General features: G+C 44.8%; 1 protein-coding gene across 1 annotated transcript in view; it reads right to left on the reverse strand.

The window, feature by feature from the left end:
• Window positions 1-269: 269 nt before the first annotated feature.
• The window catches only part of PCSK5 (proprotein convertase subtilisin/kexin type 5), a 471,153-nt gene continuing 452,328 nt past the window's right edge, over window positions 270-19,094 (reverse strand). Inside the window, exons 36-38 of the mRNA XM_040449255.1 lie at window positions 7,495-7,595; window positions 4,526-4,712; window positions 270-1,609 (exon numbers count right to left, since the gene is read on the reverse strand). Of these exons, the coding sequence (XP_040305189.1) occupies window positions 1,206-1,609; window positions 4,526-4,712; window positions 7,495-7,595 (692 nt within the window). The 3' untranslated portion in view covers window positions 270-1,205. The remainder of the gene's footprint in view (window positions 1,610-4,525; window positions 4,713-7,494; window positions 7,596-19,094) is intronic.

The following is a 19,094-nucleotide window of genomic DNA, read 5'->3' on the forward strand; positions in this document are numbered from 1 at the left end:
CTGTGTCTCCCTCTCTCTCTGCCCCTCCCCCGTTCATGCTCTGTCTCTCTCTGTCTCAAAAATAAATAAAACGTTGAAAAAAAAATTTTTTTTAAATAAAAAAAAGAATATGCCTTTTAGGGTCATTCTTTTTCCAGGAATCTTGCTTAGCTTTCTGTGACCTTGGGCCAGTTACATAACCTCTCAGGAAGTCTGAGGTTCCCTATAAAAACAGAACAATAATGGTACCAACCTCACGAAGTCATGGTATTAAGTGGGTTGATTTTTTCCTGAAAGGCATTATTTAGCTCAGTACCTAGCGCATAGTAGGTGTGCAATAAATTTTTTTCTGAGTAGCATTATCATCCGAAAACGTCATTTTCTTGCGATCCCCTCCTAACATTGCCTGTAATTTCTGCTTTGACAAGGAAATCCGCAAAACCCGGCCTATGTAATTTCACCCAGTAAGAGCCCTTCCCTCTGGATTGCTATTTGTAGAAAACTGTGCCTCGTGCACAAATCCAAGCGTGTATGGGACAGGAGAGTGGACCAAGGGAAGCCTAGGACGTCTAAAAACAGATCCCAGAGGTAGAGAGCTTTGGAAGGCTGGTGGGCAACTGGGTTGTTACGCTGGTGAGCAGGACGTTGGGATTTTTCCATGTTAGAATCCATTCCAACTCTTTCTTTGGGGAGGAACAGGGTGATAAGTGGCATGAGGTGGTGAGCCCTCTTTAGCTGGCCCTTACAGAGCCAACCTCTGCCTACAGATAGCTCACAGGGGAGAAAAATCCCCGAAGACAAACAAGAATCTCTTTCCTCTCCCTGTCCCCCCAAAATCATTTACAGAAATATCAGAATTCCAGAAGGCAGCAAATATCCCCGCAATATCGCTGAGAAACAGAATTCCTATAGGCCCACCGCTTTTTTTTTTTCAATCCCATGAAACAGTTTGTACAAATCTCACTTTTTTTTTTCACTTCTGTATTTTGACATATTATTTTGAGGAAAATCCCTCTGAATTTTATCCTTGTTCCCCAGTTACGGTCGATTGAATGTAGTCACCCCAAAGAAGAACCAATCATTCAGCATTTCTTACTAGCTCTAGCTGGACTCAGGGTTAAGAGGACACAAACACCCACACATCAGCCTGGTGTGTGGGACTAAAACCCCAAAACTGTAATGCCTGGGACAGGATGGGGCGGGTCGAAGGTGGGGGAGGGCTCTGTCTACTGGAAGGAGTAACTCTCATCGTCGTATTCCAGCTCATCCTCATCATCATCCAGCAGCCCATACTTAAATTTCCGGTAGATGGTGCCATCTTGGCCCATGTAGACGATGTCATCATCCTCCTCCTCATCATAGTCCTGGTCCCTGTACTCAATGACCTGATCTTCTTCAAAGCTGGTGCTTTCAAGATGGCTGCTCTTATAGGAAACATATGACTTGCCAGGGTCGGCCAGCTTCTCATAGCCGGCTTTTGCTACTGGCTGGGCTCGGCCCCGTGATTTCTTCCAGACAATCACCGCCGCCCCGAGCAGAAGCACCAGCATAATGGAGGAGGTGATGAACAGAGCTGTCTTGGTCCGCTCGCCTGCAGGCCCAATTTCACTTGCTTGAAGGATACACTCGTCTGTGGGAAGAAGACCTCAAAGGAAGAGGAGAGAGGAGAGAGGGGAAGGAGGGGAGAGGAGAAATGGAATAAGGAAAATTAGTTTCTGAGGTAAAAAGCTTTGCTCTGTCTTTGAAATCTAAAATGGCAGAATCGCTGTCTCTGATTTTCCTGGAGGGCATACCGCTCTACAGAATTGCACTGTGTCCCCCCTGAGGGTCCGAGTCTGCGTCTGATGATACCAACAAACCCTTCGAGGATGAAGGTCAGTGTGAGAACGAAAGAGTCCCCTCAGCCTCATACCTCATGTGTCAGTCACTAAGTATTCAACCTTAACAATCGAGTTTTCTAGTTCCCTCTTACGGAAAAGATTTCATCTTGGGCCATGCTTCAGTTACTGGTAAATGCTCCATTTTTTGTTTCAACTCTGACTTTCTCTAAGACTGATTCCTCTCCCCAGCTACCCTTCAACCTGGTCCAACATTCAAAGGTAGAAAAGATTACTTATAAAACCATTGACTTTTTTTTTTTTTTAATACGCCCAGTGTGGGGCTTGAACTCACAATCCTGAGATGAAGAGTCACTTGCTCTACTGACTAAGCCAGCCAGGCGCCCGTTTCCCTATTCCTTAACCTGCCAAATGGGAACGTGAAAGAGAGTATGAGAACCAGGGACAAAACTAGCAGGCTCTGTTGGATGTACGAGTTGACGTAACACTGTGAGTTTTCCATAAATGGTTTTTGAAACACATGGGTCTGCCCCCAGGGTTCTTTTATGAGATTCTAGATACATTATATACACTAGCTTAATGGATGCAGTTCTGCCCCTAGTTATTTTGGGGGCAACGATTTTTGCTTATTACATACTAGCCAATTAGGTCGGATTCACCACCACTATGTATCTCCCCTCTCTTTGTGCTAGTGATAAACAAATTTCTGATTTTATTCAAATTTTCATCCTCATGGGAGTTTTGCCCATCAAGCAGAGTGTCCTCTTCTGAAACAATAGCACTATCACAGTTGTTTTCTTCATTAACAATATCAGCACAGAATTTTTCTCTGGAGGAACTATTAAAGCACCAGAGGGATGGGTAAACTGCCTATGTGTGGTGTTTGGAGGTAAATACTGCCCAAAGCAGGAGAATCAATAAAAGATGTTTCAAGATCGTTTCAATTACTAGGGCGCCATATGCAATCATGTCTTCTCGCTGTTCTCTAGGCTTAGGTCTGCAGAGTTAGGGTCAGCCTCTGTGATCTGGTTTCATGGAAGGAGCAGAGAGTCTCAGGAAGAAATGAGCAGATAATCAAGAGTATATAGACTGTTCAGGTTTGTTCCATGTGGATCTTCAGGTGTCACAGGAGGCCCAGGAAAGCTGACTAAATAGTTCTCAGTTGGAACAGGCTTGGAGAAACTCTGCACCCAACATGTACACACTTCTGGTTTCATTTAAAGCCATCGATATAATGAGGGTTACTATTCTTAGCTGACATAGCCTGGATATTAGGCAATCAGACCCTGAGATGGATATGGCTGAGGAGATGGGGAAATCAGCCGTTTGTGGGGATAGGAAAGCTAAAAGAAGGGAATGGTTAGTTTTTGGAAAGATGTTTAGAATTGAATTGCAAAGGCTAATGAACAATAAAAAGGAAATAGCTAGTAGCAGTTATGGGTCTGGGATTTACTTCACTTATACATGGACAGGCTCACATAAATATGATGTCTCTTTGTCAGACAGTGATACATCTGATCCCCAAGGAAATGATCTGCTTCTGGACTAGAGAATATATTTTAAGAATATATATCATATATATTTGTGTGTGTGTGTGTGTGTGTGTGTGTGTGTGTGTGTGTGTGTGTTTATTTAGGGATTACTCCATTTGGGATCTAAGTTTGTGGTCAGTGAAGACCAAGTACCCATATGGATGGGGTTGGGGGTAGAAGCCAGTTGGGGGCCTGGGAATTGGTAAAAGGGGTTTTGTTTCTTTTTAGCCTTTGATGAAAGTTCATGTCTAAAATGCCTTAAGTCTCTAAGGGGAGCCCTAGATGTTGGCTAACTTCCATAGAATGATTAAAAATAATATTGCCATTAGCTTCTTTGAGAGTTGATTCCTTTCCTTTTCCCTGGGAGGGAAGAATAAGAAAGAAGAAGAAAAAAAATTTATAAAGATGAGGTTCTAGAAAAAAAAAAGAAAGAAAGAAAGGAAAAAAAAAGAAGAGGTGAGATTCTAGACTGACTTGAATTCTCATCTCAGAGGCAGCATAGCAGTGGAAAGAAGGCAGGCTTTGCAGGGTCACCTGGGTGACTCAGTCCATCGAACGTCTGGTTCTTGATTTTGGCTCAGGTCACGATCTCATGGTTCGTGAGACTGAACCCTGCATCAGGCTCTGCTCTGACAGCTTGGAGCCTGGAGCCTGCTTGGGATTCTCTCCCCCTCTCTTGGCCCCTCTCCTGCATGTGCTCTGTTTCCTCAAATAAATAAACTCAAAAAAAAAATTTTTTTTTAAAGAACGCAGGCTTTGTAGTCCAAGGAATCTATATTCTAATTCCAGACGAACCCTTAACATTGCTATGGACTTGGGCATGCTGATCAAACCCTTTGAGCCTTGGTCTCCTTCCTCATCTGCAAAAGGGGATTGATAACATCTACGCAGAGGGGCGCCTGGCTGGTTCAGTGGGTGGAGCATGTGACTCTTGATCTCAGGGTTGTGAGTTTGAGCTCCACGTTGGGTGTAGAGATTACTTAAAAAAAAAACCAAAAACCTGTTTATATGAGTTGATGGACAGAAAGTTCTAGGTACACTAAGCACACAGCAGGCACTCAATAAAAGGGAGCTCTGTTGATTCTCCAGAACTTTCCGTCCTCCTCTCCCCTCTGTTCCCATCTGCTTCTGGTGGACAGGCCCTTCCTCTGCAGGCTGCTCTTCCTCTCCCCTCACCTGTGGTGTCCCGGCAGTCACAGCACTCCTGGGCATCGGAGGGGTCAGAAGTATTGCAGCAGTGTAGACAACGACTGTCATCCATAAGCAGCACCAGGTCGGCGGGGCACACAGTGCAGTTCTTGGTGCCGGGTCCCTTGCATTCCACGCAGCTTTCGTGGCATTTTTCACAGTTAAACTTCTCCCCCTGTTAAGAACAATTGGGAGATTCTTTCTGAGTGTGGAGGCATTGACAAGCTACTGGAGTTTCCAGGTGGGAGTTCTATCTTGCCTCCATTGACGGAGGGAGGCACGTGGGGGACAGGAGCCAGATAGCTTTGCTCTGGGTCCATTTTAGCTGTTCAGGGTGGAAGGCAGAACCGACTGCACGTGGAGGAAATCGCTGCTGGGTCTTTCCATCTGAGATCTGCTGGCCACAACAGTGGGAGAACAGGCTTCTAGAACAGCTCGAGTTGCACACTGGTGGCTCATGTGCTGTACCTGGTCAAGGACACATTTTGTCTGGCTCATCCAAATTGACCTTCACAGTTAAAAAATTTTTTTTCCGTTCCTTGCCCACGTTCAAAATGAAGATATTCCACTTGTAAGTCAGTTTCTAATTTCTCTTTAAGAGCTAGACTGTCAGGGGCACCTGGGTGGCCCAGTCGGTTGAACATCCCCCTCTTGATTTTGGCGCAGGTTGCGATCTCAAGGTCATGATCTCACGGTGGTGAGATTGAGCCCCGCACTGGGCCCTGCACTGGCTGTGTGGACCCTGCTTGAGATGCTGTCTCTCCTTCTCGCTCTGCCCCTTTTCTGCTCGCACACACGCATGCACACACATGCTCTCTCTCTCAAAAAAAGAGGCACTAGACGGTCAACAAGGTCATCACAACCACGTGGCAACATCACAGACAGCTGAGGGGCAGTGGCTCCCTTTTTGGGCTCTCCTAGTTGACACGACCCCAGCGCTTGCTCTGATGTCACCAAGACAGGTGACATGTCAAATATGTCAAATTCCACTTTTCATCAAGCTTGCGCTGGGGTTTCCTTTGACCCAACACCCTTCGCTCATACACATTCAGCTACTTGGCCTCCATGGTTACTAGATTTTTTTGGCCCTGCCCCCGAATATTATTTGTGACTCTTTAGCTGAAATAGTTAAATCTCCATGAGAAGAATCAAGAGATAAGGAGAAAGTGGCTTCCCTCCTGACAGGTTGCTTCTTTGCTGGTGCTGAAAATGTAGATGAGGGAAGATATCTTTATATTTTCCTTGTGTGCTGTGGGAAAGAAGGAATGGAAATTGCCTTTGTTGAGCACTTTGGCCATTTCCGGTGCTGATAAGGCGCTTTCTCAGCTGTTACTATCTTATCAAATCACGGATTAGCTGTCCGAAGTCCTGGAGTCAGTCCCAGCTTTGTTATTTACTATTTATATGATCTTTAGAAAATTATTCAGTCTCTTGGAGCCCCAGTTTCTTCAAAGTTTAAGGATTAAAAGAGAGCTCCTATGTGAATATGTCGAGTCATGTTAATTTCACCATGGGGGAGATTTACCTAATTTCATTTGTTTTTAAGTTTATTCATTTATTTTGAGAGAGAGAGAGCACGCACACAAGCAGGGAGGTGCAGAGAGAGAGAGAGAGAGAGAGAGAGAGAATCCCAAGCAGGCTCCACACCATCAGCACAGAGCCCGACTCGGGGCTCGATCTCCCAAACCATGAGATCATGACTTGAGCTGAAACCCAGAGTGGGACTCTGACTGAGACAGCCAGGTGCCCCAAGATTTACTTAATTTGTAACGTTTGGAAACATAAGAAGTTAGGGAACTCAGAATATCCAGGATTTCTAAGCAAGGAAATGAAATCTCTCTCTCTCTCTCTCTCTTTTAAAAATTATTTATTTTTGAGATAGAGAGAGGAAGAAACAGAGAGACGGGGAGACACAGAATCCAAAGCAGGCTCCAGGCTCTGAGCTGTCAGCACAGAACCTGACTCAAGGCTCGAACTCGGGAACGGTGAGATCATGACCTGGGCCGAAGTCGGACACTGAACGGACTGAGCCACCTGGGTGCCCTGAAATCTCTCTCTCTCACTACACTGTGGTGGGGTGGAGGAAAGGAAAAGCAGCAGTTTTGTAGTTGTGACATTATTCAGGCATTTCAGGTTAGACAGCAGAGGGGTAGGAGAGAAGATACTTATTTCTGATATAAGGGGACCTGAAACTTCCAAGGTCACAAGCAATGAACGTAGAGTTAAATCTGAGGTCCTCATTACCTAACTTCCCCCTTATTTATCTCAGGTCATCTCAGTCCCTTTGATTGAAGTTAAGGCTGCAGGTAGGTAGCACCATTATTCCATGATGCATTGGTAGAAGATTTAAAAAGTAGAGCGAGTGTAGGAATTTTAGGACTTTTTGACTTTGCCCAGAATACACGCGGAAACTGGCTCCCATGCCTCTGCAGAAATGGCTAGGGCCATGGGGCTCAGTCAGTTAAGCGGCCGACGTCAGCTCAGGTCATGATCTCGCGGTTCTTGAGTTTGAGCCCCGCGTCGGGCCGCGTGCTGACAGCTCGGAGCCTGGAGCCTGCTTCGGATTCTTTGTCTCCCTGTCTCTCTGCCCTTTCCTTGCTAGCACTTGGTCTGTCTGTCTCTCTCTCTCAAAATCAATAAACGTTAAAAAAAAAAAAAAAAAGAGGGGCGCCTGGGTGGCACAGTCAGTTAAGCGTCCGACTTCAGCCAGGTCACGATCTCGCGGTCCGGGAGTTCGAGCCCCGCGTCGGGCTCTGGGCTGATGGCTCAGAGCCTGGAGCCTGTTTCCGATTCTGTGTCTCCCTCTCTCTCTGCCCCTCCCCCGTTCATGCTCTGTCTCTCTCTGACCCAAAAATAAATAAACGTTGAAAAAAAAATTTATAAAAAAAAAAAATTTTATAAAAAAAAAAAAAAGAAGAAAGAAATGGCCAGGGCACATCATGCCCAGCTCCCAGTACCTCTTTCACTCTGTATTCTCCCACCAGACAGTCTGAGGTGCAGATTCCTCCCGCTAGGTGGTAACTCCACACACAAGATAAACAGTTCAACGGTCCTTTTCCTGAAAGAAAAAAAAAATGATTCTAAGTTGTGAGGCTGATCTTCGATATCTACCTCTGTGTTGGATTCAACACACTTCGGAGCAAGGAATACGCCAAGCGAATTGAAGTAGAAGGGGGAGTTGATTGAAGAGATGGGGGAGAAAAGAGTGTGCAAGTCACCAAGGAAAAACCTAGAAATTACCCAATTAGTCCACTCAGTGTAAAAACTCGCATTTGGACGTTGGGGATTTGGAAGTGATAGCTGTTTTATGACCACAAAAGGAAGGATTTTCAGAGAATAAGAAATCGTGTAGAAAGGCTATAAAGCTTTTATTTGTCCTTCTGCTTACTTAACTAGGATAGAGGAGGAGAATGATACCAGAGGACTTGGAGGTCCCAATACTCAGTTGGTGAGGAAATCGTTATGAGGCAGTTTCTAACTAAAAACCACCAGACTTCGAATTTAAATGCCAGGGCTGGGGTGGCCGGTGGCTCAGGTCATGATCTCACGGTTCGTGGGTTCGAGACCCGCATGGGGTTCTGTGCTGACGGCTCAGAGCCTGGAGCCTGTTCGGATTCTGTCTCCCTCTCTCTCTGCTTCTCCCCACCTCTTGAAAATAAATAAACATTAAAAAAAAACATTTTTTTTTTAAAAGGCCAGGGCTAAAAGAATATCATTTTTTCCAGCTCTTAATTAGTTGGTGGTGCTAGATTCTGTTGAAATTCTCATGAAAGCTAAAAACTGTCTTTTCAAAAATTGGATGTGCTATTTATTTAATATTTTTTAAGTAAATGAAAACTAAGGCCCAGGGAATGTCAAGACATTCGTTCGAGGTCACATAGGTAATGGTCAAGTCAAGATTCGAATTCAGGTTTGTTGACCCACAGTTCAGTGCTCTTTCAGTCATACTATCTGTCTTAACACCTTATGACCCATCAAGTAGAGGAGGTCTGAATCTACAGGGTTTTTTTTGGGGGGGTGGGTGGCAGGTAATACTCCGCTCTCCTAATTCAGAGACCTCAAGAATGACTGACCCACGCATCACCTTTTATGCAGATCTTGAGGGATAACTTCTGGAAAGGGTTTGGAGACAAGAGACCTGAATTCTCATTCATTCCATTAGGAAGGTCCTGGTGTTTTTGCCGAGAATTTCAAAACGAGCAGGGAGGTAGATGGTGGGGGGGGGGGCCGCCGGGGGGGGCTGGACTATCTATGCCTGTAATTGTGAGTCGGAACTTGATATAAGTCTTCCCATCAGAAGAACACGGTGAAGAGTGGTTAGTTGAATTTGAGGCAGACCCACAAGTCCTACGCTTCGCAGACACCATGGAGGTAAGTCAGCTCTTCGTGTCTGATCTGTGAACTCAGTCATCTATGACGTTTCTACGGAAAAAAAGAATTCTAAGCTCTGAACAACAGATTAGAGAACCAACCGTTATTACCCAACTGCTTCTCAGGTTGGGGGCTGCCTGTAGTGATATAAATTCAAAGCCATTTAATAATTTTAAGTTCTAAATTGAAGTAGAGTTGACATAAAATATTAGTTTCGGGGGCACAACAGTGATTCAACAAATATGTACGTTACGCAGTGCTCAGCACATTAAGTATCGTTACCATCTGTCATCGTGCACAGTGATCACAATATTATTGACTCTATTCCCTATGCTGCACATTTCATCCCTGTGACTTACTTATTTTACAACTGGACGTTTGTACCTCCTAATTCCCGATTTCGCCCATCCTCCCACCTCCCTGACCTCTGGCGGCCACCCGTTTGTTCTCTGTATTTGTAAGTCGGCTGGTTTGTGTGTTTATTTTGCTTTAGATGCCACGTACAGTGAAATCATATGGTGGTTGTCTTCCCCCGTCTGACTTCTTTCACTCAGCATAGTACCCTCAAGGTCCGTCCGTGTTGCCATGAATGGCAAGGTTTCATTCGTTTTTACGGAGGAGTCACATTCCATTGTATAGACACATCGCCTCTTTATCTATTCGTCTCTCGATGGACACGGGCTGCTTTCATATTTTGGCTACTGTAAATGATGCTGTGATAAACATAGAATGCATGCATCTTTTCACTTTAGCGTTTTCCTTTTCTTTGAATAAATACCGGGAAGTGGAATTACCGGATCATAGGGTATTTGTTTTTAATTTTTTGATGAATCTCCCTGCTGTTTTCCATAGTAGATGCCCCAGTTTGCGTTTCTTTTTTTTTTTAAATTTTTTTTTCAACGTTTTTATTTATTTTTGGGACAGAGAGAGACAGAGCATGAATGGGGGAGGGGCAGAGAGAGAGGGAGACACAGAATCGGAAACAGGCTCCAGGCTCCAAGCCATCAGCCCAGAGCCTGACGCGGGGCTCGAACTCCCGGACCGCGAGATCGTGACCTGGCTGAAGTCGGACGCTTAACCGACTGCGCCACCCAGGCGCCCCCCAGTTTGCGTTTCTACCAATGGCGCACTATTTTTTCCACAGCCTCACCAACATCTGTCCTTTCTTGTCTCTTTGACACCAGTCATTCTGACCCGTCTAAGGGTAGATAGCTCATTGTGGTTTTGATCTGTATTTCCCTGATGCATAATAATGCTGAATATCTTTTCATGTGACTGTAGGCCATCTGTATGTCTTCCTTAGAAAATTGTATTCAAGTCCTCTGCCCATTTTGTCATCAGATTTTTTTGTTGTTGTTAAGTTGTAGGAGTTCTTTATATATTTGGTGTTTTAACCCCTTATCAGATATATCATTTGCAAATATCTTCCATTCAGTAGGTTGTCTTTTTGTTTTGTCGATAGTTTCCTTTGCTGTGCAAAAGCTTTTTAGTGCAATGTGGTTTCACTTATTTACTCTTGCCTGTGTTCCCCTTGCCTGGGAAGACAGATTCAGAAAAAAATTGTTAATAAATTTTACTAACAAATATTATGATGTTTAAGAGTTTACTGCCTAGGTTTTCTTTGAAGAGTTTTATGGTTTCAGGTCTTTTATTATTTTTGTTAAGATTTTTTATGTTTATTTATTTTTGAGAGAGAGAGAGTGAATGGGGCAGAGAGAGGGAGACACAGAATCTGAAGCATGCTCCAGGCTCTGAGCTGTCAGCGCAAAGCCCGATGCGGGGCTCGAACGCACAAACTGTGAGTTCAGGACCTGAGGCGAAGTCGGACACTTAACCGACTGAGCCACCCAGGCACCCCATGGGTTTCAGGTCTTACATTTAAGTCTTTAATCCATCTTGAGTTTGTTTGTTTGTTTGTTTATTTCTTTCTTTATTTCATTTTGAATTTATTTTTGTGTATGGTGTAAGAAAGTGGTCCAGATGCATTCTTTGGCATGTGGCTGTCTGGTTTTCCCAGCACCATTGATTGAAGAGACGGTCTTTTCCCCATTGTAGATTCTTGCCTCCTTTGTTATAGATTAATTGACCATGTAAATGTGCGTTTATTTCTGGGGCCTATATCTTGTTCCAGTGATCTCTGTGTCTATTTTTGTGCTAGTACCATACTGTTTTGATTACCATAGATTTGTGGTCAAGTTTGAAATCTGAGAAAGCCATCCTATTTTTACTTACCCAGAGCTTCATACAGAATTTCCCACATGTTCTGGAACAGAACTGTGGTCTCTCATGAGAGAATAAATCTTCTCCTTCTCTCCTTCCTTCCTCTTCCCGACCTACATTTTTCCAAAACACAGCTGAGATGTCTTACTTCAATTTTTAGAATACAAAATACTCTCTTTAAAAATTTTGTTTTGTTTTTAATGAAGAGAAATCGAGGGTAGGAAGAATCAAAAAAAGGCAGTAAAAAGATGAGGTCACAATGGTTGTGCCTTAAGGTTGTTTACATTTTCCAGAACACCAGCAGCAATTTGGCTGAAGGTGATATCCTGGAGTTAAGTCTCCTACATTGATTTATTGCAAAATCTGTGCGCCCTGGGTACAGAGAGTCTTTTGCCGAAGGCAGTTTGTTAATTTCCAGGAAGTTTTCTATTGTTTCCAAGTTTAACAACCTACTTTTATCATTGCTTCTAAGGATCGGCAGGAACTGTGGGACCTGTAAAGATTGTTTCGGTTTTTCCTTAGAATTCACAAGTCGCTATTGGTTTTCCCTTGGACGGACCCCGCAGGATGAACGAACTCAGCAATGCCGAGCAACCCCTGGGGTTGTCCATGGTGTCATTCCATACAGGAAGAGGAAGCTGGAAAGAGTTAGGAGGTTTTGGCTACCAGCCTGGATTTGTGTTCCAAACGATTTTGTGAGGAGGATAAATACAAAGTTAAATGTGTAAAGGTAAGGAATGAGCTAATTCTGGGGGGACCCACCTCATGCAAAGGTAGTATCAGGCGTTAATGTGCCACCCATCTCCTACCCCCACCTGCCCAGTGCTCTGAAATATTTTTTTTTTTTTCATACTCTCCTACTACCGGGCAGTCGAATGTGAATGAAATGCCGTCTAGTTGGCAAATTGCTTATTTAGGTTGCTAAATTTTCCCCGGAATTCTTGTGCACCCTCATCTATTCGTATGGCAGCTAATGTTTTAGGAAGGCACCTTGGAATTCATCCTTTTTTCACCCAGTTTGCAACCCAGGAGAAAACCTGTTCCCCTGTTTTGGAATCTCGATGCTGCAAAACCGGAAGACAGCACAAAGACGCACTAAGCAAAGGATGTGTGTGGCAGGGGGACGAAGGCTGCTGGTCTAAATGAGCACCACATGTGGGAGGCTTCAGCCAGGTACATTTGGAGTTCAAGTCAAACACAGGAGGAGGCGGCCCGAACTGAACGGCTGTGAGATTTACCCAGCTGTGACCAGCCATCCTTTGAATACATTCTCACGGCGGCGGATGTGCCGATTAAGACTATTTTTTTTTTTTAGAGGAGTTTTAGGCTTACAACAAAATAGAGAGGAAGGTACAGACACCGTCTGTGGACTCTGCTGCCGCACAGGCCTGGCGTCCCCCGTTACTCAACGTCACTTACCAGAATGGAAAATTTGGGGGGCCACTGGGTGGCTCAATCGGTTGAGCGTTAGGCTCTTGGTTTCGGCTCAAGGTCTCATGGGTCGTGAGATCCATGATCAGGCTCTGCACTGACAGAGCGGAACCTGCTTTAGGGAATCCCGTCTCCCCCTCTCTCTCTGCCCCTGCCCTGTTCGCTCTCTCTCTCTCTTTCTCAAAATAAATGAAAAGAAAAGTGAAAAAAAAATGGTAACTTTTTTTTTTTAACCCAAGATAAACCTATATAGATGTATCATTATCACTCGGAGTCTCTAGTTTACCTTGGGGTCCTCTCTTGGTGTTGTACATCCTAAGCATTTGGACCAATGTATAATAACACCTCCCTGTCATTATAATATCATACAGAAATACTTTTGCTGCCCTAAAATCCTCTGTGGTCTGCCTGTTCCTCTCTCCCTGCACCCCACCCCTGGCGGCCATTGACCTGGCACTGTCTTCGCCATAGTTTTCCCTTTTCCAAGTTGTCATACAGTTGGCATCACAGTGTGGCCTTTTCAGATTGGCTTCCTTCACTTAGGAATACGCATTTGTGCTCCCTCCGTGTCTTCTCATGGCCTGATAGCTCATCTCAGCACTGAATAGTATTTCATTGTCTGGATGTGTTGATGTACTTTTGAGACCGGGAATCCTCGGAACCATCACCCTTCATCTACCCAGGCCATCTCAGACTCAATTAAAGGAATTTATAGTTTTCCCAGCTGTGCTTACAACATCACTAATAATTTCTACAATCCCTACAAAAGAAAAAAAATCTTGAAAAGCTAGTATTCTGTTTTGATCAGCTGAGGTTGAGACATTAACTTACCTAACGATGGCTGCTTGGGCTTGAATAAAAACCACGTGCTGCAGCCCATTGCGCTGCTCGTAGGGCATCAGATTTAGCGCATCGAGTTATAGAGTTCAAAATATAGAGTATCTGGCAATCCCAGTTGGAATAAAGGCCCCACACAGCTAGTAATAGTGGCATCAAAGAGTGGTAAAAAACCTAACAGAAAGCCAACACTGTATTTACTACGATGTGGCCTACGGCCAATGACAATGCCAACCCTCCACCACCCTCCTACCCCGCCCCCAATTCAATGTGTTCTCCCATTTATCTTATTCTGATTAGAAGTTTTGAGCAGCAACTCTGTGTGCCTCTGGAATGAAAATAAGAGAACACAAATGGATGGTTACTTGATGCAAGGTTGTTCCGGAAGGCCAATTCTTTCTAAGACTGGAGTCAATTGCAGAGAGGTAAAGGGTGGGAACCACGGTATGGTAGTTCTCATGGAGTTGCCTCAAGGGACTCCCTGGGGGCAGGAGGAGGAGCAAATGAGGGCATTCTAGGTGGGGCTCTGCGCTCCAATCCGAGCAGCTCTGCTTGGTCATTTTACATAATGGGATTCAGCTTAAGATTCCACCTGAAGAAGATGGGCTTCTGCCAAAATACCATCTGAAACCATTGTTGTTGTTGTTGTTTTAATTTTTTATTTCGGAGAGAGAGCGTGAACAGGGGAGGGGGCAGGGGGAGAGAGAGAATCTCAAGCAGGCTCCACACTCAGCACAGAGCCTGACACGGGGCTCGATCCCGTGACCCTGGGATCATGACCTGAGACAAAACCAAGAGTCAGATGCTCAACCGACTGAGCCACCCAGGCACTCCCGAGCCATCATTCTAAATTAGAAATGTGCTGTCCAGTGCACAGCCACTGGCCACTGTGGCACTGAGCACCTGAAATGTGGTTAGTACAACTTGAGTTGTGCTGTAAATGTAAAATCAACATTGGGTTTCAAAGACTGAGTGTTAAAAAATTCTCAATTTTTATGTTGGTTGCATGTTCAAATGATTACATTGTGGATATATTAATTGAATAAGTATATTATTAAAGTTAATTTCACCGGTTTATTTTTATTCTCTAAAATGTGACCACTGAAGATTTAAAAAATGTATGCATGGCTTGCATTATATCTCAATGGGATAGTGCTGACACCCCATGTTGGGAGTTATGTAAAAGAAATTCTAGGGCCCCCAGGGTGGTTCAGTTGGTTAAGCGTCCGACTTCTCTGGCTGTCGCTGAGTTGGAGCCCCACGTTGGGCTCTGTGCTGGCAGCTGGGAGCCTGGAGCCTGGAGCCTGCATCCGATTCTGTGTCTCCCTCTCCCTCTCTGCCCCTCCCCTGCTCATGCTCTGTCTCTCTCTGTCTCTAAAAAATAAATAAGCGTTAAAAAAATTAAAAAAAGAAAAGACCTTCTAGGCCTAGTGTGAATAGCAGGTGGCCATTCCCGGATTAATTTAGATCATCCGCCAGTCTAAGCACTTCGTAGCTGAGAGTAATTTAACGCTTATGTCACTGATTGTCACTCTAAAACGATGAAAAAAATTACCGAGTACCCTCTTCAAGTTTTTGATTTTTCTCTTGGTTTTCAGACTTCCTTTTTTTTTTTTTTTTTTTTTTTTTTGGTTATGGTTGCAAACAGCTGAGGAAGGCAGGGGGCGGTGACACTGACCCCAGGGTTCAGAGAAGCACACTGCAGGCAGCCCAGAGCAGGCACAGGTGGCTGCCGATTGGAAGATCAAGACCAACCACGCCCCCCACCCCCACCACGCTTCCTGCTTTCCTTTCTCTCGCGGCTTTTCCAGCTCCTCTGCTCGTAGCTTCTCCAGCGTTTTCTGGTTCTCACAGAGTTCACAGTCCTTCTGGGTTTTTTTTCCCCCCCTCTTGGGAAGCTTCTCTCGTTTTCCTCTTCTCTCCAATTCTTAATTCTTTGTCTTTCCTTTGCTCTCTTCTCTGCCTCTTTCTCTAGGCGCTTTGATCTTCTCTCCTGTTTTAGGTCCTGGAGTTTCTGCCTCTTGAGCTGCTGTTTCTTCCGTGAGGCATCGCCCAGGTGTTTGGAGTCGGAAGAAGCCTTATGTTGCAGGCGGTGGCCTTGCGGCCCTGGCCTTTCCCTGTGAGCTGCGGCGGCGCGTGGCGCTCGGGACTTGGATGCCGCGCCAGGTGGGTCCTCGCGGTATGCGACGTTCGCCTGGAAGTTCATGGGTCCCCGAAACTGAAGGTGTGTAAGTTCCGGCCTGTCGTCTCCTCCTGTTGGGGGTCCAGCATGGGGATGCCCACGTTCCATATGTCCCCGCACTTGTCTCAAAGCACCTTGACCAGGAACCTCCTCGCTGGGCTGACTCCTCAGGGCAGCCCCTCCGGGGACCTGGTGCCTGGCGGCTCCCTGGGCAGCATTTCATTCCCGTCCTTTGTGTCATGGAAGAAAGAGTCCCAGTCCCAGTGTGTAGGGAAGTTGGTCTTGAACGTGGTGGCATGCGTCTTGAGGACTTCAGGGAAGCTTAAGGACCTTGTGGTGGAGGCAGGCCAGTTAAAACGCGATCGGATTCTTGGGGCGCCTGGGTGGCTCAGTTGGGCATTTGGCTTCCGCTCAGGTCATGATCTCCTGGTTTGTGGGTTCCGGCCCCACATGGGGCTCCTCTGCTGACAGCTCAGAGCCTGGAGCCTGCTTTGAATTCTGTATCTCCCTCTCTCTCTGCCCGCTAACACTCGGTCTCTCTTTCTCTCAAAAATAAACGTGAAAAAAAAATTAAAAACCAAATAAAAAAAACTTGACCAGATTCTTGCCCACCTGGCCATCTGAGAGAATGAAGTCCATGGTGCCCTAGGAAATCTGCAGGGTGGAGAAGCGGCGATTGTGCACCATGGCCTTAAGCCTTTCCAGCACCTCCCAGCTGGAAATGGTCTTCCCCGGCCACCTCAGCAGTGATGGGCCATGGTGATGGTCACCTTCATGATGGGCTTGAGACAGAGGCCTACAAAGGCCAGAGCGCCACTGTCCCTGACGTGTCATGGACTGTGGTAGCCATTGCCTTACCCCGGCTGGCATGGCCACCCCGCCCGGAGCCATCACCTTTGTTGGAGGTGCCCTTGGAGCCACCTGGCCACCGTCACTGCCTGCCCCTGTGACTGTGCTCAGTGCTAGAGATACAAAGGTGAGTGAGACCTCAGTTGAGAGAGAGAAAGAGAGAGAGAGAAATAAGTAAAGAGTATAAAATATGCCCTCTGGGCTGCCTTGTTCACAGTTATATGGACACCGCCTGGATACTGCAGGATAATTGTTTGTTGAATAAATAAATAGATGAATGAATGCAGAGGATGAAAGGTACACAGAATAGATTCAGGAAGGCTTTGTAGAGGAAATACTGACTGTCATGCATTAGAAAGAGGTAGCTGGGTAAAGCAGGCTGGACAAAGTATTCTAGAAAGAGGAAAGGCGAGGTTGGCTCTGGTTTCCAGTAACTGATTACGCCTGGATTTAGAGCGTGGTGGACGAGGTGGTGAGGGATGTGAGTCCCAGGATGAAGACCTCATATGCAGAGTTGCTAGTTACGATTCTATTTTAAAATCAGTGGAGAGTCATTTTTTTCTTTTAGTCTTTTTTTCCCCCCCTTAGAGAGAGAGCCAGTGGGAGAGAGGGGCAGAGAGAGAGAGAGAGAGAGAATCTTTTTAAAAAATATTTATTTATTTGGAGAGAAAGGACAGGGGAGGGGTGGAAAAAGGGAGAGAGAGAATCCCAGACAGACTCTGTGTTGTCAGTGCAGAGTCCAGGGTGGGGCTAGAACTCATGAACTGTGAGATCATGACCTGGGCTGAAATCAAGAGTTGGACACTCAACTGACTGAGCCAGCCAGATGCCCCCAGATAATAGCAGTTTTATAGGGAAGTTTGACAGGGCTTTAAAACTCAGTAGATTGAGAATATTAACAAATAAATGAAGACCTGATATCCATAAAGAAATACTAAGGAGGGCATTCACTTTCGAACGTCTCCTTTCTGTAAAGAGAGCTTTCCTACTATTCTTCCTTTCTATTCTTCTACTCTAATAAACTTTTTACATATGAAACAAAAGAGATGGGTATAAAGAATAAATAATTAAAAAAATTTTAAAGTAAGTCATTTAAATTAAAAAAGAACTACAATAATAGATGGGCTGGACTTTAGATTAAACACAGAGAACAAATTAGAGACATGGACTAAAGCTCTGAAGAGTCAACCTAGTATGAAGCATAGAGAGTCAAAGAAATAAAAATATACACAGCAGGTAAGAGACCTAGAGATTGGGACACCCTGAGTGACATTAACTAAGGAATTCCAGGAAAAGAGATTAGAGGAAAGGGTGGAGGAGCAACGTTTGAAGATCTCGTAATTGAAAATTCTCCAATTTGCAAAAAGACTTTAGGATTTGTTTTCTGTTCATTCATTCATCCATTCATTCATTCAGCAAACACTGAATGAGCACTTACTATCTGTACAGTCTAGGCTAGAATAGGGTATATGAAATAACGGTGGTAGAATCTGAGCCCTGAGGGTCTCATAATTAGTAGGAGAGATGGACATGTTTAATTAAAATGTAATGTAAAAAGGGCTATAATAAAGGACATATTACAGAATCAAGAAGAAGGAAGAACATTTCTGGGAGGACTAAGACAAGCCTCCCTCTCAGAGGAGATGACCTTCAAACTGGGTCTTGTAAGTTTCCTTGTAAGTTGAGTGTTTCCTACAGGGTTGTTTTCCAGGAAGAGGAAACACATGGACAAAAGGCACAGAAGCATGAAAGAGTGTGACATGTTTGCTGGCTGCTGAGTAGTTCTAGGTGGTTCTGGGTTCTAGAGTACCTGGAAGGAGAGGTGAGATCATAAGCTAAAAGGACTGACTGGGGAAAGAATATAATTACCTTTTAAGAAGTAAAACAAAAAAACCCCACATTTATTGGAAGTTTATTGAAAGACAAAAAGTAAATGCATAGATTGCAGAGATATACCATGTTCATCAATGTGATGACCCAGGATCATAAAGATGGATTTTTCTTCCCAAATAAATTCAGTGCTATATCAATTAATACCCAGGGGATTTTTTTTGAATGAAATGTGACTGAGTATAAAATTTATATACAGAAGGGGCCAAACTAATTAACCAAAATACTTTTGAAAAGGATAGCAGAGGGGCGCCTGGGTGGCGCAGTCGGTTAAGCGTCCGACTTCAGCCAGGTCACGATCTCGCGGTCCGTGAGTTCGAGCCCCGCGTCGGGCTCTGGGCTGATGGCTCAGAGCCTGGAGCCTGTTTCTGATTCTGTGTCTCCCTCTCTCTCTCTCTGCCCCTCCCCTGTTCATGCTCTGTCTCTCTCTGTCCCAAAAATAAATAAACGTTGAAAAAAAATTAAAAAAAAAAAGAAAAGGATAGCAGAAATGTACCTTCCCGACTGTCAATATTAATCTGATGAGTTTTAACAACTAACACGTTGTTGGAGGCATTTCTTAAATGTTGAGAATAATTCATCCTGATTGTTTTCAGTGCCCAGCAGATGTGGATTTTTTATTGCTTTGGCATTACTATACAGGATGAGTTGGGGAAGGGGGGTGGCAAGACTGGAGTCGAGCTCACGTGTTGGTACTTCAGAAAGTTGGCTGAGACATGCTGAAAATGGAGAACAAGGATAGTAAAAATGAAGAGATCTGAGTTAAAAAAAATGCTT

Source organism: Herpailurus yagouaroundi, unplaced genomic scaffold (genome assembly GCF_014898765.1).
Source record: "Herpailurus yagouaroundi ecotype Mexico unplaced genomic scaffold, PumYag 199, whole genome shotgun sequence".
Classification (NCBI taxonomy): Eukaryota; Metazoa; Chordata; class Mammalia; order Carnivora; family Felidae; genus Herpailurus; species Herpailurus yagouaroundi.